At 44.0% G+C, this 22668-nt stretch overlaps 1 protein-coding gene across 1 annotated transcript in view; it reads right to left on the bottom strand.

Moving 5' to 3' along the window:
* Positions 1-8859: 8859 nt before the first annotated feature.
* Positions 8860-22668, bottom strand: part of PTGFRN (prostaglandin F2 receptor inhibitor) — a 77728-nt gene continuing 63919 nt past the window's right edge. Inside the window, exons 7-9 of the mRNA XM_025386965.1 lie at positions 18745-18852; positions 14229-14534; positions 8860-12392 (exon numbers count right to left, since the gene is read on the bottom strand). Coding sequence (XP_025242750.1) covers positions 12226-12392; positions 14229-14534; positions 18745-18852 — 581 coding nt within the window. The 3' untranslated portion in view covers positions 8860-12225. The remainder of the gene's footprint in view (positions 12393-14228; positions 14535-18744; positions 18853-22668) is intronic.

Genomic DNA, 22668 nt, shown 5'->3' with positions numbered 1-22668 from the left:
TACACAGGTAGGATGGGCATATCTTAGTGGGCTTTGCGTGCCAAGCCTAAGAGCTTGGTTTTTATTAATACCTTGAAGAAGAGGGAAGCTATGAAGATTTTTAGTGGGAGTATAGCCTGGTTGGATTTTCCTTTTAAGTTGAATTCCGTATGTGTGCATTGCTAACAGGTTGAAAGGTGAAGAAGGGAGATAAGGCTAGAAGCAAGAAGGTCAGTTACAAGGTTTTTGTAGTTGTCTCTATGAGCAATAATAAGGGGCTGAAGTAGGGCATTTAAAAGAAAGACAGAGGCAGGATAGATAAAATAATCAAATAATTACTGAGTACTCCTTGTGCAGTAAGCACCCTACCATGTGCTGGACATCCATACATAATTAAGCTACAGCCTTTGATCTCCAGGAGCTGCTGCTTGTGCCATGTGGCATGGTGGAGGTGAGCAGGTAAGAACTTGACTGTCACATAGGGATATCAGGAAAGGAAAAGGGCATATCTAATCTGGAGAGAATGAATGGGGGTCAGTAAAATCTTCAGGGGAAAGGTGGCATTTTAAAGTAAAATTTATTTTCCTAGTGAGAATTATAGTAGAACAGGGTACATTCTACAAATTCAGATCTGGAAGCATCTAACATTATCTATCTGTCTGTCTGTCTATCTATCTATCTATCTATCTATCTATCTATCTATCTATCTTCTATCTATCTATCCATCCATCCCTCCATTCACTCATCCATTCTTCTGGTTTTATTCATTAGCAATGATAAGTAACAATTAGCCCCCCAGTGATGGTCAACTTACAAATATTAAAGTCTTAAGTGAAAGGCCCTGTACTTCCCTTTTCAAGATACTATACAAGGCTTGGGAGATAAAAGAGATGTAAGAGGGCCCTGCCCTCCAGGAACTTGGGATCTAGTTTAATAAACAGCTGAGATTAAAACAAACAAACAAACAAAAACAGCAGCCATATATGGCAAACATGGGTCTGGTATCCAATCTATGGCTCAGGCAAGAAATAACCTGAATTAATAGGCTGAAAAGGCAGGGAACAGTCGCAGGAGGTCAATCAGAAAAGGCTGGTTTTAAAGTCATGTCCTTGGAGATCTGGTATGATGCAAATAGGCAGGGAGGAGAAGGAAGGACATTTCAGTGTGGACAAATACAACATACAGAGGCAGAAGCAGAGGCAGGGATGTGCAGGTTGTATTTAGGGAACAATTAAAGGGCAGTCTGCCTAGGATGGAGATTTCAAACAAACTCTCCAGGCTGCTAACTATAAAATCAGTGAGGTTCAAATTACAGGAATTTATTCACCATTTCAGTTGCAGAAGTTGGGGGTCACCCCCAGGCACCAACGCTTTCAGCAAATGTGTGTGAATGGAGTAGTTACTGCTGTGTAACAATCAGAAAACTCTGATGGCTTGCAACAGCAAACATTTATTTCTGTTAACAAGCCTATGGGTCAGCTGGGTGGCTCTGTCAATGGGGCTATGTCCTGCTGACAGGAGCTGGATGGTCTAGGATGGCCTTGGCTTGGATGACTCAGTTCTCTTCCACATGTCTCTCACACCTCTCTGGCAGGCTGGACTGGCACATTTTCATGGTAATGTCAGGGGTCCAAAAGAACTAGTGGAAATACAACAGCATTTTTTAAAGCTTCTATTTACATCGTGACCACTAACACCCCATGGGCCAAAGCAAGCCACATGACCAACTCCAAAGGCAAGAGATGGGTTAATATATACTCTGCCTCTTTATGGAGGGGAACTGCAAAGTGATAGAGCAAAGGGAGAGATTAACACAAACAAACTGAGGCCATCAGTGCAATCAATCCACCATGTGCACTGAAAAGAGAATTATTTCAGAAATAAGCATTGACCACAGAGACAATCATTGCCAATAACAGAGAGTATCCTGTATCCATAGAATATATATAACCCAGTAAATGCTATGCAATTTCTCATTCCTGGCTGTTGCCAAAATATTTTTTTCTCTTTCCATTTTAGTGGCTTCATTTCTGCCAGAATTTAACATTGACAGGGTGATGTTGCCTCTTTTCTGGGGGGAAAAAGAAGCTTTCTGTTGTCAAGAAAAGAAAAAAAAAAAGAAGAAGAAAAGGAAAAAATAGAGCCAGGAAGAGAGACAGTTATTCTTTTACCTGGGGAATTGTTGCATTGCAATTGTATCATTTGAAAGGAATGTAAAAATGAAGTTCCTGATTCAGATGGAGGGAGAGAGTGAGTACTGGACAGGCTCTGTGCAAGGCACATTACATATACAGTCTTCTAGAATACCTCTTATCACTATGTGGTAGGTATTACTAATCCCATTTTACAAATGAGAAAACAGACTCAGAGTATATCAGTATCATGGCTAGAAAATGATGGGATTCTAAGGCTGCCTTTTCACTTTTGGTTCAGAGCTCTGTCTAACAAACCTTCTAGCTAGCTACTCATGATTTACAGGAGGCAGAGTGCACGATAGTGAATGGCTGGAGGAGGGGGAAAGAACCCTAAGGGGTCAACAGGAGGCTGGTCATTATTTCACCCCTTTCCCCACTTGAGCTCTTTGAATTCAGGTCACATTGATTACTGTTCCACAGGGCCTGGACTTGCCCACGTGAGGGAGGCCCTGCAGTTGAGCCTCCCCTCTGCATGTGTATAACACCAAGCAGTCACACTACAAGAAGGGACCACAGTGATCTCAGTCAACTCCCTCATATAACAAAGGAAGAGACTGAGGCCTGGCATAGGCCCAGCTGTGACTTGGCCCCAGTGATGGAGGATGAAGCCCAGGTCCCAACTCCCCGGCCTTCTTGCTCTTCCTTCCCACTGGCCCGGCTTCACCAGGAGCTGATGAGTTAACCAATGCTGAAGAGGTTTTCAAGGTGGATGACGACTCTTCCTACCTGTGAGGAAAGCATGAACTAGGTTTCTATGGAGGAGGCAAAGAAGCATGGGGTGCAAAACAGGGCGAGTTTAGCTTCCTGGCAAAAGAGGAGAAAGAGAAACAGATGGGATCCTAGGCCATCTCCTGTTTTCTAAGTGAACACTTCTTTGGGAAGGGCTATTCCTTAAATTTCCTATGGAGGGTCAGTTGACAAAAAGCTATGATTAAAAAAAAGTTTAGGGGAGGGGATCAGAATAGGCCTTAGAGACAGGCAGAAAGGGGGAGAGGAGACAGGAAGTTCCCTTTACCTAGACCCCAGATCCCTCCTACCCCCTTGGGGTCAGACACCCATCTATTGCTTACTCAGCCCATAAAGAAGCTCAAGTGTCTCCTATTCTACTAAATAGTCAATTTTTATTCTAGTTCCAAATCACCTCCTTTTCCCTCCCCTCTTCAAACTTCTGACCAGGTTTCCTAATTCTCACCACCACTTTAGCCCACTGAAATCTGGGCATGGATTCACACAGACTTCCTGGGTCACAACGGTGAACACTGCTCACTTGCCCTGGTCTTTCTGTGGCATCAGGTGTGGCTGGCCATTGGCAAACTTGCTTGCTATTCTTTCCTTCCTCCTCTGACACCACTCTCTCCAGGATTTTCCCTTACCCCTTTGGAAGTTCTTTCTCAGTCTGCTTCTTACTGGTTTCTCTTCTCCAGGCCACTTGACATTATAATCTTCTCCAAGGTTCTGTCTTCAGCCCTTCCTTCCTCACCCTGCTGCATCTCATTCCCCATCTCTATACTGACAATCTCAAATAGATCTCCAACCCCAAGTTCTCTCGTAAGCTCTAGACCATCTAGCTGGTGTTGAGTATCTCCACTTGAAGGTTCCTTGGGAAACTCAAACTTGAGTCTAAAGCTGAAATCACTGTTTTCTCTGTTTTCACTGGTATTGTCCATCATGGTTGAATGCACCAGTATCGACCCAGACCCATGGCTGGCCTCCATGCATCACATTCAGTTATGAAATCCTATCAGTTCTCCTTAAAATCTTTTATGAATTAATTCTACCTATTGCCATAACAATTGAGAGCCTTGAGCTTTCATCTGGAATAAGGCAGCACCTCTGGTCTTCCAGCTTTGTCTCTCACTGCTACTTTGCTGACAGAGTGATCTAAAATACAAACACAGCCATTCACTTTCCAAATTTTTCTTTCAGTGGCTCCAAAAGATTTCTAGAGGATCAGGTCCAAACTTCTTGACATGATCTCTGTGAGCTGAACCTGGGGAACAGTCTCACCACCCTGTCCTTTAACTTTCAACCTTCAGGAATACAGAATCACTTATATTCTCCGAATGTACCTTACCATTGTTTCTTTCTTTAACTCTGCAAATGCTATCCCCTTTGCTTAGCATCTTGTCCCATTCCTACCTGGTAAATGCCTATTCATTTAAAAATTTTAAAATTTGGGTTTGCATCTCCTAAGTGAAAACTTTCTTAACATTTTGGATAGAAATCCAAAGAAAGATTTGTGCTATGTCAGTGAATTTCTATAAGTTTACTTATTATATAGTAATAAAATGAATTATTTATACACCTCCCTATCTTTTAAGACCACGAATTTCATAAAGGAAGGGGCTAGTTCTTACTCATCTTTCTATCTGTGCAACAAATACTTAACAAATGCCTGGCATATTCAGGCAGTGAGGCTGGTGTAACGATTTAGCACATGCATAGACTGTGGAGTCAGAAAGATTTGGGTTCAAATCTTGAGCAAATCACTTGACTTCTTTATGTCTCAGTTTCCTCCTTTATAAAAATGGGAACAATCACAGTAGAAACTTTCTTATCTGACACAATTTGGGCTGTTAGTTGATCAATCAAGAGAACATGTCAGGTAAACATGGGAATCATAAAAAGGCTTCCATGGATCTTAGACATTTTATTTCCACCTCAACATATACATGCACATTCGTTCGCCAATCTCTTGACACAGGCCCAAGCCTTTCTGTTGAATATGGGTCTGCTGCCTTGAGTCTCTTGCCACTTTCTTGCAAAAACCAAACCTATAATGTCTTCTCTACAAATTTCAGGTTCGATTTCTTTCAAATGGAGTAAGAACTTCAGCATCTGTGAAGCCAATGGAGTACAGAATCCTCCCATGTTTCTGTTATCCTCCCCACCCTGCTCAATCTTTTAGTTATTTTGCTCATACCAAAATTGATAGCATTTTTTTTTTAAAAAGCAGTTTGCTTTTATTGAGTTTTTTTCAGAGAATTCATGTTTTTATTGATACTTCTTACTTTTTAAAATTGTGGTAAAAAGCATAACATTAAACTTACCATCTTAACCTTTTAAATGTACAGTTTAGTAAAGTATATTCACATTGTCGGGCAATAGATCTCCCTAACTTTTTCATCTTGCAACACTATACCCACTATACACTAATTTCCCTTCCCCCCAGCTCTTGGCAACCTTACCTTTCTATCTTCTGTGATACTTTATATGAGTGGAATCATACATATTTGTCCTTGTGACTGGTTTATTTCACTTATGTCCTCCAGGTTCATCCACGTTGTAATGTATGACAGAATTTCCTTGTTTAAGGCTGCATGATATTCCATTGTAAGTAAATACCACATTTTCTTTATTCATCTGTTGCCATCAACAAGAGGTTGGTTACCTCTACCTTTTGGCTACTGAGAATACTGTTGTGATGAATATGGGTTTGCAGATACCTCTTTGAGATACTGCTTTGAATTCTTTTGGATATGTACCCAGAAATGCAACTGCTGGATCATTTGGTAATTCTGTTTAGTTTTGTGAGGAACCTCCATGCTATTCTCCGTTGCAGTGGCACCATCTTACATCTCCACCAATAGAGCACAAGAGTTCTAATTTCTCCACATTCTCAGTAACACGTTATTTCCTATTCTTTTGACAGTGGTTACCCTAATGCACATCAGTTGATATCTCATTGTAGTTTTGATCAGCGCTTCTCCTATGACTAGCGATGCTGACCATCTTTTCATGTTTGCTTTCCATTCGTGTATCTTCTTTGGAGAGTTGTTTATTCAAGTGATTTGCCCATTTTGTTTTAAATTTTTACATGTTTGTGGGGAACAGGTGGTGTTTGGTTACACGACTAGTTCTCTAGTGATGATTTCTGAGGTTTTGGTGTACTCATCACCTGAGCAGTGTACACTGTACCCAGTGTGCAGTCTTTTATCCCTCATCCCCCTCCTACCCTTTCCTCTGAGTCCCCAAAGTCCATTGTATCATTCTTATGCCTTTGTGTCCTCGTAGCTTAGCTCCCACTTATGAGTGAGAACATACGATGTTTGGTTTTCCATTCCTGAGTCACTTCACTCAGAATAATGGTCTCCAATTCCATCCATGTTGCTGCAAATGCCATTATTTCATTCCTTTTTATGCTTTGCCCATTTTAAAATCAGGTTACTTTTTATTGTACAACAAAGTTACTCACATATTCTGGATATTAGCCCCTTATCAGATATATGATTTTTAAATATTTTCTTCCATTTTGTAGGTTGTCTTTTCACTCTGTTTTTTTCCTTTGACATGCAGAAATTATGTTTGGGTAGTCCCATTTGTCTATTTTTTTTTTTTTATTTTGTTGCTTGAGCTTTTGGTGTCACACCCAAGATATTATTGCCAAATCCAAAGTATTATAGCTTTCCTCCTATGGTTTCTTCTAGGAGTTTATAGTTTTAAGTCTTATGTTTAGGTCTTTAATTCATTTTGAGTTGATTTCTGGAGATGGTCTAAGGTAAGGGTCCAGCTTCATTCTTTTGTATGTGGACATCCAGTTTTACCAACAGCACTTCTGAACAGCCCGTTGGCATTCATATTTCACTGGTTTACATACTATTCAACAAACTTATTATAATCATAGTAACCAGTACTGTTGGCACAAGTAGGTTGGAGAATGCACAGAACAGGGTGGACTCAGGTGAGCATCACTTCTCTGGGTGGAGCTGAGCCACCCAGGTGTCTACAAGACTCAGTAGTCTACAAGCCCTAAGCAATGAGTGTATGCATTAATTACCTCTTTCTATTTTGTGTTTATTGATGTTTTAACATCTGGGGGTCTTGCTAATCCTGGAGAGACTGCCCCTTCCAGGGCTAGCCAATTCTTAGAGCTAGTTAAGGACTCTCCTGAGAGAAGCCTTTCATATGCAAACCAACCAATTCAGAGCCTACACTCCACAACCTCCTCCACTGAGTTTTTGCACTAAGGACCACTACTCCCTTTCCCTAATCACCCAGGATTGGGTACCAGACAACTAGGGACAACCCCTGTGTCCTAGAGCTTGCTGGAATTATTCAACCTAGCCAATCCTAAGCCTGCCTACTCTGCCTCACCTATTCCTTCCTGCAAAAACCCACAATAAAGCTCCATGCCCATGTTTCCCCTGTGCTTTGACCCTGGTGCTTCCCTGTGTGGCCTCCCATGGTGTGGTATGTCCCTCCTCTTGGGCTCTATGAATATAACAAACTGCCTTTTCTATGGTAATTGTCTCCTGATCTGTTGGCCCTGCCATACCTAAATAATACTAAAACTTTTATTTTAAAAGTGTGTCATGCACACTGGTCTACGGGTTACAGGAAATGAGTGGTATTATTTGAATGATCCAGTTTTGTGAAGAACAGGCCAGAGTGCTTCTGCTGTAAACCCCTTTGGGTCACTTAAGATTGCAATCACATCTATGAGGTACTTGTGTTAGTGCATGGCACATTGTAAGAGTCCAATTCACAATTTGGTACTGAAGTCACAGCAGTGAATGGTTCCTATCCTCCCATCATTTTCAAACTATCAGACCATCTGTCAAGGGACCTTCATTTTGCCTAAAGAGGGAGAAGATGACCCCTGGGTCCTGAAAGAGAAGTGCAAGTTAGGAGGAAAGAAGGCTGGATAGAAAGAAGTTTCTAGGCAAGCAGACACTATGTGCCAAGGCCTACAGACAAGTCGGCAGCAGCTGTGCTTAGCACAATGCCTGGGCACACAATAAGTATGCAAGTAAGTTTCTGTTTTGTTTTTAATTTAGTTTAATGTTATTAATTTAAATTTGAAATTTAAATTAAATGTTAGGCAGGAATGGGTTCACAACTAGGTAGAGGATTGCTAACGACCAGCTCTGACTGTGTCACCATTGTGACATGAGTGGAACCCTCCCGGTTCGCTAAGAAGCATGCAATGATGGCTCATTTCCTAGAGCAGAGCATTAACTGTGCATTTACAAAGTGCAAGTACCTTCTACAGGCCTGGAAGAGTGCCAGTCATTGGGTAATGTTAGTGACTGGGACATGAACCCAGCCCTTGAATAACTCCACAACATGAAGTTGGTCCCTGGACAGGACACAAAAGACAGAGAGAACACAAATGAGGCCAACAGGAGAGTGAATGGCGGAGGCCAGCCAAGGGCATGCAGCTGTTCCAGGGTCCCACAGGGAGTTGGGTTCTCGGTATTCACTCCTGCCCAGGCCTGCTGCCGCCAGCGGCCTAGGGAAGAGGATTGTTTTTCTATTACAGGGGTTGCTACCTTCTGGACTGATCTGGCCCCAGATTGCATCATGAGTCAGAAAAACCACTCTGTTCCAGTCACGACATCGTCACAGAACTTTGGTGTTTCCTCAACGGCAAAGAGGAACAATATCTAACTTCTCTCTTTCCTGAGAGGACTCCTGTAAGGTCATGGGAATTCCCTGAAAGAGCAGAAGGCCTTCTGTAAACAACAGGATCCTAGCCCTCACCTTTCCACCTGGTGGGAACTTCAACACTGATCCCATCAAATCCGTTTCTTCTCTTATCATCAGTGAAAATCTGCAGTGCTTTTGCAGGATTCAAAGAGATCAGAAGGTGCTAAAGTTCCTGCTGGAATCCAGTCACAATCCCTCATGCTGAAGATATGAAAGGATAACAGAGGCCAATATCAAGCTCCTCACACAACTTCAATTTAAATTAAACTTCCTTTAATGAAATAAAAAACAAATGGTGCATTGCATAATATTTGTGGTCACAGTATAAAACAATACAATTAGTTCATATAACATTGGATATGGACAAAAATACACAAGATCCTTTCTTTGTCTACGGAAAATTCTGCAGATCCTTATGTGCCACACTTAAAAAGAAAGTCAACGTTTTTTCTTCTAGGGATCTGCACACGTATTTATCACTGAGAATTTGGTCAAACAGTGGAGGAGAACTTACCCAAATCCCAGTTCCCTTCTTCCTCTGTTGTCATCGGTGAAGCTAAAAAAAAGTTTTCTGAAAGTAGCAAGTTGTGTAGTATTGCTTATTATTCCTGCCAAAAAGGCTCAGTCTTTGGCTCACAGATGTCAGTGACAAAATCATGGCTGCAGGCAGTCTGCAAAGCAAGAAGCAAGGGCCACCGGGGAAACAGACGAAGGTCTGGGCAGGAGGGGCCTCCTCTACCAAGATCTCAGGGAGCCCCTCAGATGGTGGGGGTGAGGTGGGGAAAGACACTCAAATACATACATTTTTAAATTAAAATTTAGCCCAGTTGGTGAGTCAGAGTTCTACTGTCCCATGAAAAATCTGAAAAGTTGTTAAAAAGTTGATTTGCATTTTTCTTTTTTTTCAAAGTGAAAGGTGTATGTAAACATCATAAAGTAAACAAAGTACAGGAATTTCGAGGCTTCTATCTGAACATAGCTTAGGCTCTTTCTGGGGCTATTTTTATGATTAGGAAAAAAAAAAAACCCAAACTTTTATAAAGTTCCTTTTTGTTAAGAAGTGCAATTCCACCCGTGAGACGCGGCTGGGTCCCTCTTTCATTCACACCAGTGCTGCTGGTAGGAACCTCTTCTAGAAGAGCACTTGTCGCAGGGGTTGGGGGGGGAGCCCTATTTGGTACAACAAAAGAGTGCATCTCACCACATTAAAAATACACATTCCTGGCAAATTTATATCCCTAGAAGGAACTAGGTCCTTGATACAATGCCCTGGGATTTCTTGCCCCTTCCTCCCAGCCCCCAGGTGACATGCAGCTTGGGTAGCCCAATGGACACGGGGCAGGTGGGTGGAGGTCAATGCCTTAACAACTCCAGCCCTGAACTGCAGCATCAGTATGAAAGGAAAAGGTACAGTGTGTAAGCACCTGTCACATTTACCACCATCGAGTGTCTGCTGTGACTCAGTCCATGGTTTTACACACACCTGGTCATGTCCAAAGCTAAGCACCCTTTCTTCCTACTAAGAAGGGCCTGTGCCAATAAAATCCTGAATCTCCTTTTAATAGATGCAAGGGCTGAAAGGGCACTGGCTGTTACTAATACAGCACCTGTTTATATATTTGTTCTCTCTTTAATTCTCACCTGTACAATCACCTACAAGCTGCCTCTTCTGAAATAGCAGTTAGGATGTAACATGCAGAAAATACCCAAATCTAGTGCCAACAAGGCCTCACCCTCTTCCTCTAGTCACTCAGGCCCTGGTGGGGTATACCTGTTGCCCGTCTTCCCACCACAAGCCCGGGCCAAGGAAAGGCTACTGTCAATGCAGAATCTAATGTTTCTATCCCGTGCAGGGTCCCCTTGGCGGGGGAAAACTCAATGGGAGTCTGCCTCCAGGGCGACTGGGCATTGGGGAGCAGGGGGAAAAGGTGAGCCAGGAGGAGCACAGCTCCCGGCCCATGGTGACAAAGAGCTGCACATGAATGGCCATCATTTTGTATTAGTTTATTGCTCAAAACAAATGAATCTTTTTTTCCCCTTTGGAAGAGAGAGCAGTGTTACATCCTTCAGAGCCAGGATGAAAGCAGAGGATTGCAATTAGGGCATGAGTCACCAGCAAGCCTCAGAAAACTCCACTGGGATGCTTCCGAAAGGCCAGTGCTGTACGGGGGGCGAGACGCTTCAGGGAGCAGGAGGCTCCGAGGGGAGAGCTTTTAAAGCAGCAGCAGAAGTCTGGGATGTGGAAGATCTCTGTCTGTCTACTCTCCTATTCCTGATGGGAGCAGTCGGGCAAAGCAGACCGCTCTTGACTCTGCTCTATAGGCCGTTCACATGACAGCAAATTGCTAGGTTTCCTTCGTGTCCCTATTAGGAAAGCAAACATACCACAAAGTATACCCTTTCTCACTAACCCCCTGCAGTGGACCTTCAAAAGACCTGATGGACTGAAAAGGTCATAGAAAATACATGGTGCTTCTAGGTAATTTCTGATTCCTTGAAGTCAGTCAGTCTCACAAGTAGCAATATGCCTTCAGGTTAAGGAGCCCAAGCAGCGTGTGAAGGACATGGCGTATCTGTGGGTCCCCCTGCAAGTCTCTTGGTGACCAAGGCCTTTGCCTCCCACAGTGGGCAAGACAGAGGAGTAGTGGTGGCTTCTTTAGTCTAATTTGCACCTGGCACCACTCTGACCCTCCCGGCTCCAGCTGCATAAAAAATAACTTCGCGGGATCCCTCTTCTGCTCTTCCTGGGGTCCCCTGAGGCACAGTGGCCTCACAACTACTGGAGCAGGTATCTGTTCCTTTCCTTATCCCCAATCTCCCCTTCCTTGCAGCCCCCTTCTTACTGCCCTGGACAGAGGTGGCTGTGTATTTTTCTTCATATTCATTCTTAAGGCTAAGGTGGCAAGATAAGGTGCTCAGTGGAGAGCCAAATTCTAGATTCCAGGGCCGCCATTTCAGCGCTCTCACAGAAAACAAATACAAAAGAAATGGACAAGGGGCAGAGAAGCAAAAAAAAAAGCATTTGGGCTCGATAAGAAGTTATATACTCCAAGTTTGGATTTCAAATGTAGTCTAAACCCCTGAAAATAGGGGGTGGGGTAGGGTCGTAAAAGCCACAAATTAGCCTTCAGCACAGGTCTGTGTTGTCTGTCAGCCCGGTAGAGGGTGGCGCTCAGCAGCGCTCTGAGCACACGCCTCCAACGTGGAAGCTGGCTCTCAGGCGGGCAGGCACATTCTCACTGAAGATAAAGAACTCTGCATGCCGTCACCCCTTCCTCACCACAACCCCGCGAAACAAAAGCTATAAACATACACAAGTCAGAGGATCTATAAACCAGTGGGAGAAAAATAATTAGATGAAGGTTAACCATTAAAAAGCTGCAGTTGGGAAAACACACACTCGATTGTTACATCAGAAAGTGCCGTGGGAAGAAGAGCCGTGTGCTGGTAAACATGTCCGCGCTCAGAACTTGACATGCAGAAAAGAGAGAGCGCCAAGTCCCACCTGAGATTAGAGAGGACTGGTTTTTAGTGTAACACACTTTGTTTTAAAATCTCACTGTCCTCTTCTTGCCCCAATCGCTCCTAGAACGTCCCTCTGTCACTCCCCTCCCGGGCCAGCCTAGTCCATCTCCATTGACATGAGCCTGCGGCGCTCGCGCCGTGTCTCCTGAACCTCCTTCTTACAACACCAGTGGGAGCTGCAGTACCCGATGAGACAGGACAGGAGTCCGATGACCGTGGACAGACCGACGCCGATCAGCAAGGGATACTTGAAGGCATTCAGCACTGGGAGGGAGAGATCAAAGGGGAAGCCGGTCAGTGCTGCGAGGGAGGCTGCTTTGGGGGCATCCTCACCTCCCTTCCCCACTGGAGCAGGATCTCCCCGAGAGATAAGGTCTCATTCCTCCTGCATCTAGCACCTAGCACACGACTGGAGACAGGAGAAGCTCAGCCTTATCTGTCACAAAAATGAGCAAATGTCTTCCCACCCAGCTCTGTGGAGAGAATAAAAACCATAAAGAAGATTTCACTCGATGCCTTTGAATGTCAACTTGCTTTTTAGGGTTTTGGCAAAAGATTGATTTTTAAAAGTCAGTATAAGGGCATCGCACATTCAGCAGCAGATGCATCCTTAAAAAAACTGCATAAATCAATCCTATGCATCAAATAACTGAAGTGTACTAAGGGAGCTATTTTAAGTAACACTATAGTAAATTATCTAGCAAAGTGAATAATTACTCCCTTGTTTGTTAAATCTGGGTTTTTATACGGAGTTACTTCAAGCAAGGAATTCCTAAGATACAAAATATGGTACAGATGACTTAAGTGTTAGAAATGCACAAACACCATTTAGATTCCACCCTTGAAATCCCACCTTCCCTTCCCATAAGTACCCATGCTCCTTGGGTGGATGCTGCCACTGGGCCAGGTGCCTTATGTTTGCTAAGGTTTAATTTTCAAAATAGCCCCATAAGACTATTAGCTCATTTTGCGGAGAAAATGGATCAGAAAGGCTAAGTAGTCTGTGGAAGAGCAAGGGCTCTAATTTCCATCTGACCAATCACTAGGTTTCTACTCAAAAGCTTTCTACTCATCCTTGGAGGCCCCTGGACTTTAATTCTCTTTATGGAGTTATTTCAACTAACATGTACTTTCTGAAATTTTCCACAAAGGAGACATGTTTGTTGTAAACCAAGGAACAACTGTCCCCATTCTGGGATGCTCAGGGAACAAAGCTCTGACTGTCTAGTTAGGTCGACCCTGGTGTTCGTCATGGTCCAGTGAGGCTGGGAGCTCATCCTCCCATCTTGGGGCTCTGTGAAGTACCCACTCTGTGCCAGTGACTCCAGGAGGAGTCTCTCTCTTTTTTTTTTTTTTTCCTTGATGCGGAGTATTGCACTGTCGCCTGGGCTGGAGTGCGATGGTGCGATCTCGGCTCACTGCAACTTCCGCCTCCTGGGTTCAAGCAATTCTCCTGCTTCAGCCTCCTGAGTAGCTGGGATTACAGGCGCCCACCACCACACCAAGGCTAATTTTTTTTTTTTTTTTTTTTTTTTGTATTTTTAGTAGAGACGGGGTTTTACTATGTGGGCCAGGCTGGTCTCAAACTCCTGACCTCATGATCTGCCCGCCTCAGCCTCCCAGAGTACCGGGATGACAGGCTCACGTGAGCCACTGCGCCCAGCTGTGAGTCTCTCTTCTTTAAGAAGCAAAACCAGTGGTAGTGAGAGTAGCAGATCCCTAAGCTACAGCTCCCCTATCGACCTGGACCCTCTCTCTCAAGGCTGCTCTCTGCCTGTGCCTGGCAGAATCCATGCCAACCCTCGGACACAATAAAGCCAGTTTCTATAAATGTATAGAAGAGGCAACACCTTGAAAATTTTTCTAGTAAGTCTTGAAAATCATTTCTCAATGGTGCCACCAGCACATAATAGCACAGCTGGGGAAACAGCAAGGGCTGCTGGGGCTCCTTCTGGGTGCAGACTCAGGCCAGATCTAGAAAGAAAGCAGGACGTGCTACGGCACATTCCTCAAACTGTGGCCACCTGGGTTCTGTCAGCTACAGCCTGGCACAGAAAGAAGACATTCCCAAACACTGAGAAATTTGGGTGACATTCTTACCATCCATTTTCACAGTTATAAAAACAGGCTTGGAGTGGATCTCTGCCTCCTTCTGCCAGGAACCTGTTGGTGACTTCACCCATGGAGTCACGGAACAGTAGTAGTTGCCAAAGTCCTGGTCCTCGGAGCCATGCACTTGCAGCAAGAATTCCAGCACACTCACGCGCTCCAGGCTGAGGTCGCTCTTCCAGTCCCTCCGGGAGGTGGTCACGATGCCCTTCCGATCCAGGGAAGACAGGAGCACAGGAGCCTTGTCCAGGCCAAAGGAGTGCACCGCAAACCAGGACACATCAAAGGCCATGTCATCTGTGGATTACCAAGCCAAAACCCTGGGGTCAGTGCAATGGGCAGAAGTCACATGTATGGCCACCATCCATGTATGCAGCCCTTACTACGTACGGCAAGCACAGCACTACATGCCTTCGGTCTCACTGAATCCTCACAGCAGCCCTATGAGGAAGGCACTATCATACTTTTATTCTGTCATTATTGTCAGACTATATACCTGCTCAAGGTCATGTAGCCAGCAGGTAGCAGAGTATACAGCTTAACCCAGGGAGTACAGCTCCAGAGCCCAGCTTCTTAACCACTGCACTGCTGCCACCCAGACTCAGGGGCCACAGGAAGAAGAGTCAGGGTCAAAAACTGTCTCCCACAGAGAACACTGATCCGAAAACTGGTATGCGGGGACACTGCAGGCTCTGTCTCCCAAAGAAAGCCAGCTCCTTTGACATTTCAGGCAGAAGAACCCAAGACTGGAAGGACACTAAAGTCATATGGAACAAAATGTACATAAAATGAATCGCACCAAATTTAGAGCTGTAAACAGTTTAGGTTTTATTGTACACTACGGTTTTTCTTTCCTTGCAGAAGTGCTTAAGTTCAAAACAAGAGGAAAAAAAATGTCAAGATGAGAAAATGGAACACAGTTTAACAGTCCCAGAGAGTAACGCTGAATCGTAAAGTACTCTGCAAAATTAAGGTTCTAACAGCCTCAAATAAATTAATACGGGCATAAGAGAAAGAAGACTTTGGCACAAGTGGTAATTCTCATGGAATGTGAAAACAGAGCACACATCATAAGCCCTTGACCTCTTCCCTTGACTGGTACCAACCATTATCAGCTGTGTCGGCTCTGAGACTCATCCAGCAACAAAAGACAACAGCCACAACACTGTTTTCTCTTAAATCCACTTGAAAAAGGATTTTGTATAAATGTCAAATAACAATTTTTGCTGAACAAGAGATAACATTTATTCATTTAGTAAAAACACACTGATAGCCTCAAAAAGCACATTATAAGGCAAATAAATTATGTTCAGATGCTTACATATTAAAAAAGTAAGCAGAACTAAAAGCAAGAATTTCTATGAAATTATCCAAATGGTAATTCCTTTTTAGCTCACTCTAAACATGTAATATCTTCTCTTTTTCTCCCATTGACCTACTGTGGCACTTGAGCATAACTTTTTTTGTTGTTGTTCCCAGTATCTCTCCAAGGAAACCACCACCTCCCTGGGGGCAGAGGGCATGCCATAAACAGCCTGAGGCTCTCACAGTGCCAAGGGCAGAGTGGACACCCGCATCACTCTCTCGTCTTCAATGAAAACTCTTAACTCAGTGCTGCTGTCACCTGCAGGTGCTGGGTGGTTGCTGAAGGCAAAAAGCCAAACCAGGTTCCCAGACTCTTAAGCCCTGATCCCCACTGTGCCTTACGGTATAGAAGCCAGGCTCCAGGGCCAGTCTGCCTGGGCTAGCATCCCAGCACCAGCACTAATGAACCATGTGACCTGGGCGAGTTCCCCAAGTTCACTGAGACTTAGTATCCACATCTGCAAAATGAGAATGACAGCACCCAGGGTTAAATTAACTACATTTATTAAAATGCTTAGAACAGCACCTGGAACACACTAAGTGCTCAATAAAAGTTGGTCACCATGAACATTACCTCCACAGTACAACACACATGCTCCTACACACAGACCTGCTAAGGGGAAGGGCATTACCAGCTGCAGCAAATGCCGTTGGTGGCCGGTCCACACCAGCTGGTAGGCTGAGCCTCTGGCTGCTGCAGGTGCTGGCTGTTAAAACTCATACACCCATACCCTTCCCCTCTCCAGAGGCCGGGCTGAGGCTGACAGAAGCCACCACCTGGAGGTTCTGAAACACTCTCACTCCTTGGCCACTCAGCCTGTGGACAATGACTGACTCGTGAAGGGACAGAAAAGCCCAGTCCCCTTCCCTCCGGTGGGCCTACTCTGCAGTACACTCATGCTCCAGAGCTCCCCGTGGGGAGGTGGACTTGCTCCGAATTCATGCCTCGACCTCAGCCTTCTTCTCCAGCTCTATCTCAAGTCCCTGCCTCCCTCAGTGTGTTCTCCTGAGAGCACTCCCTCAATCCACCACTCACATGCTTGTCTGTCTTTGCTTGGGGAGAACCTGACCTAAGATACCGCCTCAGAAGGGCCACAGTCCGCTGTCCCCACCCCGGCTCGGCACAGAGCACCTTGGGCCACAAATCACTTATGCAACGTGTCCTTCACAAAAGAGCATTCCCTCACAGCCCACAGCATGTGTGAGGAAAAACTAAATTACAACTTGTGTTTAATAATTCAGAATCTTCCACCCGCACAGTCCAAGAGTGCAAAGTTCTGCAAAATTGTAATCTGAAAGATAACAGCTACCTATACCTTTTGCAATTAATTACATTGGAAGAAAAGACTTTTACATTAAGGGCACAACTGGTGACCCATTAATTTACTGAGAAAGAGCATTTAAAGGATTTATTTTTGTATGTATCATAAATGAGCTTTAAGGGCAAACATGGTATTACATTTTTCCAACTTTTGAAAAGGATTTTCCTCCCTTTTCCCTGGTAGTCTCTTCTACTTTTAGCTTCATTTTCTCTTCTGAATCCTGCTTTCTGTCCTCAATCTTCCCCATCTCAGGTACAGGAGTGGCTTCTCATTCCTCTTCCCCTGTGAATGGAGCTGACCAACTCCATGGATGCAGATGGGATTGTTTCTTTTCCTTTTCTAACATCTCCCACAAACTCTCCTTCTGTTTCCTACCTCTAAAGATCAACCATGTCCAGCTTCCCTACTACAGCCAATTTTGGTATCAGTCAACTAGTCCAGGGGTCAGTAAACTGCAGCCTGCAGGCCAAGTCCAGCCCACCACCTGTTTTTGTAAAGTTTCACTGAACACAGCTATGCCCATTTGCTTATACTATTATCTACGGCTTCTTTCACACTACAATGACAGTGTTGAATAGTTGCCACAGAGGCCATCTGGCCCACAGGGCCAACATATTTCCTACCCAGGTCCTTTATAGAAAATATTTGCTGAACTGAACATTCAACTGGGAGTCCTGCAGAAGCCAGATGCCCACCTGGATGGTGGCGGCATCCAGGTCTCTGCTTCCAGATGCTAGTGTTACCCAGTCCCCTGCTCAGGGGCTCACTGGATTCACTGCAGGCCACCACCCTTTGCTTAGAGCTTGCCCCTTCACACAGAATGGAAGGCTAATTTTAGTTTCTTCCCCAGGGCCACACTTCCAGCAGTCTCCACACAGAAACCTGTGACCTTTGTAGAGTTTGGCCTTTTCAAGGTGCAGATTTCTGCCGGCAGTCATGGCTCTACTTGTGATGGGGTGGGTCAATACAGAGTGTTGTGGGTCCAAACATGCAGGAGAAAAGGGAAGCCCATAGGGAATTAGGTTCTTCATGAGTTCTTTAGGAAAAGGCAGAGGCGGGTACAGTCCTGCTCAGTAACGGAGATCCCTGAGTGCATTTAATGTTCTTTCAAGCCTTAAGGGTGGAAGAGTGAGAGAGGGACATCAACTGGTCACTGAATGGGGCTAAGCAGAAAAGGAGTAAGACTGATGCATCCCACAACTCTTAGGCATCCTGTCAGCGATGCTAATATTTCCTGCAAAGAAAAGATGTATAATGATTTCCTAAGAATTCTAACTACAATAGCACCCTCTGGTCACCGGCTACTCCTTTGCTCTGTAAGTCTTCATAGCATTAATTGCTGTGATATTATAGAGCACTTTATTTCTTGCCCATGTCCTCATCTAGGTTGCCATGCTCCATGAGGACAGACTTCGGGCATTTTGTTCACTCCTCTATTCCCAGTATCTAGAGCAGCACCTGTATACCAAAGGAACTCAATAAATATCCGAATGAATAAATGAATGAAAGACACAAGAGGAGGAGCTAGATTCTGCCAATGGGTTTTGAATCAGCTTGAAACAGGCCTGCAAGTGACCCACCAACGGTCTTGACAGCTCAGATTCAAATGTCTGGATGCATTCCCACACCATCTAGCAGATAGATGCATCCACTCAACAAGTATTTACTAAACACTTAATGAGTACAAAGTACTGAGCCAGGCAGTTAGGGGATAAATAGATAATCCTACCCCTAACCTACATCTGTGTAACACAGTGCGGACGATATGAGAAACATTTACAGAAAGCAACGTGGTGAAGGGGTGAGAATGAGTGAGGTACCTGGATCCAGTGCTGCTCCCTCGACAGTGATGATACAGAACAATTTGATCAGATCTCCCCGGATGACTGATGGTGTGTCCGAATGCACAGAAGCATTAAATATAGGACCTGGAAAAAAAGTAATGCCAGCCTCATTATTCTTTCATGCTTTTGTCAAATTCCATTCTTTGCACTCTAAGGGGCATCAAAATGTGGTTCTCTTCCCTGGGAACTGGTCTAGAAACTCACAAAATAGGTGTTCCAAGGTTGCCTCTCTTCTATTCAGAGAGACATGGGCATTAGGCACATCCAAGTGAGCTTCATCTTAAGATTACAACCAAAATAGAACTCTTCTGAAAGAATTACTTTTGCTCTGGCTTTTCTTTCTGATGGCCACAGTGACCTCATTCGAAAGCTACCCTCCACGCTGGAACAGCCTGGGCTGGTTCTAGTTCAACGTAGTTCAGGGTGGCTCAGGGATCAGAGGAACAGGGACTGAAGCAAGAATGCTTTTGGTCCCAGTGGAGTGAGTGGCCTCACTGCACTATGCTAGGTGCTGGGGAAAGGGGCCTTGTTACCAAGAGGCTGAAATCTGGTAAGGAGACAGACATGCCAACAATGATGTTTCTATGAGGTATGGTGGGAGAACTCAAGGCACAGCTCCAGTCTGCCAGGGAAAATGGAGGCAGCCTGGATATGCCTTTTTCCTTTTTTTTTCTTTTCTTTTTTTTTTTTTTTTGAGCTAGAGTCTTGCTCTGTCACCCAGGCTGGAGTGCAGTCGTGTGATCGTGGCTCACTGCAACCTCTACTCCCTGGGTTCAAGTGATTCTCCTGCTTCAGCCTCCTGGGTAGCTGGGATTACAGGCATACGCTACTATGCTCTGTGGATTTTTGTATTTTTAGTAGACACAGGGTTTCACCATGTTGGCCAGCCCGGTCTCGAACACCTGACCTCAAATGATCTGCCCACCTCCCAAAGTGCTGAGATTACAGGTGGATATGCCTTTAAAAGACTACTCAGGTTGGGGAGGCTGTGTGTTGTAGGAGAGCTGGAAATATATGGAAACTTTCAGTATTTTTTGCTCAAAAGCTGGGAACCTAAAACTGCTCTAAAAAATAAAGTCTGGGCCAGATGCAATAACTCATGCCTGTAATCCCAGCTCTTTGTGAGGCTGAGGCAGGTAGGTCGCTTGAGCCCCGGTGTTCAAGACTAGCTTGGGGAACATGGCAAAATCCCATCTCCACAAAAAAATACAAAAATTAGCTGAGCACGGTGGTGCACACCTGAAGTCCCAGCTACTCAGGTGACTGAGGTAGGAAGAGGATTGCTTGAGCCTGGGAAGTTGGGGCTACAGTGAGTCAAGACCGTGCCACTGCACTTCAGCCTGGGTGATAGAGCTAAACCCTGCCTCAAATAAATAAATAAATAAATAAAATTGAAATAAAGTCTGGTAAACAAAAACAAATAAAAAAAACCCTACCCAAACTGGATTTGTCTTACATGCCTCCCTGAGAACACTATAGGCAGAATTATTATTTTTAACTCACTTATGAATTCCTCTTAGGTGAGAACATTCCATAGCTTCCAGCTTAGCTAATCCTAAGAGTTCAATGTTTACTTTATCCCAACTCCTAAAATCTAGGAACAGGCAAACCTAAAAGAAATTCACAGAACATCAATGCTATGGGACTCCCCTTGGGTCTCCTGGGAAGCAACGATTGAAGGCCCTAGGTGCTGACTGTAAAACTCATTAGAAGTTAAGAATATAAGTAATACTACTTCTCGTTCAGACTGCCAGAAAGAAACAAGTATCCTAAAGTACCTTTTCTAAACGTGCAGAAGAAATGGCCATGACAGAGGGAGTAACATGATGAAAGGGCTATATTTTCATTTTGACATGATGACTAATAAGACGAATTCATCAGACTGCTTTCCTAACCAAGTATATAAATACTTTGTGCGTTCCTGGGAGAAAGGTGAAGGATGGTTACAGAATATTGAACCCTAGGGGGGTTAGGCAGCTCTGGGTGGGGAACTGCTGAGAGTTCTGATTATTCAGGGAATAGCAGGGGCGTATGTAACTCTAAGGGGATAAAGAACTGACAGAATGGCTGTTCCAGGAAATGGGAAAAGGGATGAAAGCAGAGACAGGGAAGCCTGACCTATTTCTGGACATCATCCCCTTCAATTAACTCAGCTCTAAGCTCTGGCTCCCTCAGGCCTTATACCCTGGACTTGCTCTGCCTGGAGTGGTGAGGTGGGGCAGGATTAAGCCAAACTGCCCAGAGTTGGCTCTGTGTGGTGACTGGGGACACTTATGCCATAGGCGGCCATCTGTCAGTGAGTACAGGTTAGCAGCAACTATGGTGAGCAAGGGCGGGGGTGTGTCATATTTTGCTCAGATTAGAAATGTCATGGTAATACACAGAACTACACTGAGGGGCTTTTCTAGTGTTTAGGCCCCTCCTAAGAGAACATAAAATGACAAAACATTAAGAAATTCTCATGGATTTATCTATTTAATTTGAAGCAGTAAAGAAGACTTACTTAATTCAAATAAATTTCACTTTTTCTTTATGTTTCCAAAGAAAACCCAAATACCTCCTAGGTCACGTTACAGTTCTCACTTCCCCTACTGGACGTGGGAATCAACGGAGCATTTGTGCTGCAGCTCACAAGGCAGACAAGGACTGGGGAAAAGGCCTGCATTGTGGTGAGCTATTCACAGGAGTGGATTTCCTCCTAATGAAATCAGCAGCTCACTGTTAATATGGGTCATTATCCCAGGCTTAGAAATATTTTCATTATGGTCAATTTCTGTGGTAATGCTGTTTTTGTGAGGGGATTTGTCTGGTTTACTTCACAGATGACAGGGTATGGTACAGAGAGTTTAAATGAACAACCAGAGTCACTAGGGGTCCCCCAATTCCTAGTCTGCAGAGAGTATAGGAACTACTTAACTTTTAAATACAAACATTGACATAAACCATGTTCCAACCTTGGCCTCTAAAAAAAGCTGCTACTGGTCCTTTTTTTAATGAAAGCAAAAGTTACAGACCATCTGCATGTCCATCAATAAGGTAATGGCTAAGCAAATTCAAGTATGTAAAGTCATTAAAGGTGGTACTAATATTTACCTAGAACTGGTTACAATATGGAAAGTGCTGATCTTATAACACTAAAGGGAGAAAAGCAGGTCCTAAAATTGTATGTACAGCTTGATCTCAAAGTCATGAAGAAAACATACAAGAAAAACATTCTAGGAAGATGAACAACACAAATTAACAGTCTCTGGTAGGAGGGTGGATGAGTCTCTTTTCCTTCTTTCTACATTACTATATTTTCAAATTTTCTATATATATTACGAAGAAAAAACTTTATTATTCTTCTTTTAAAAGGTCAAAGCCTACACTATCATATTTAAATACCATTTTCCTCTTGACACTTTGAATCAGTAAAAGCTAGCACTCAGTAGGGCTCCTTGGTTTTCAATACCAAAAAGCAGATGCCCTGAAATCAGGGGACAGGGAGGTGAACATTGAAGAACCCCTTTGTTGCGTGTCTTAAGGTATGTCACTGATTTTTAGGAAGCAAAGGCTGTTCAGTTTCAAATCAATGTTTACTGGTGGCTATTCAGGGCTACAGTATTGTGCTGGGTGGTGAATTTGATGGCAGCTTCTTCTAATTAAAATGTGAACTGGCCATGACAACTCTGTGGATTAAATAAAATAAAAACCTTAGGCAATCTATTCAACCTGGAAGCTACGGTGGTTTTATCTGTTATGCTGAGATTTAAAGAATTGAGGAAGAGATTCAACATCCATTCCTCACCCAGAAATAGATACAAAAGACTCTGTGTCTCCCCTTTTCCACATAAGAGTTTAAAATAAAGATCAAATAACAAATGTAAAACAAGATGGAACAGATTCCTACAGACAGCAAAA

Source organism: Theropithecus gelada, chromosome 1 (assembly GCF_003255815.1).
Source record: "Theropithecus gelada isolate Dixy chromosome 1, Tgel_1.0, whole genome shotgun sequence".
In the NCBI taxonomy this organism is placed as follows: Eukaryota; Metazoa; Chordata; class Mammalia; order Primates; family Cercopithecidae; genus Theropithecus; species Theropithecus gelada.
Note: the sequence above shows the minus strand (reverse complement) of the source record. Positions and strands in the feature narration are given on the sequence as shown.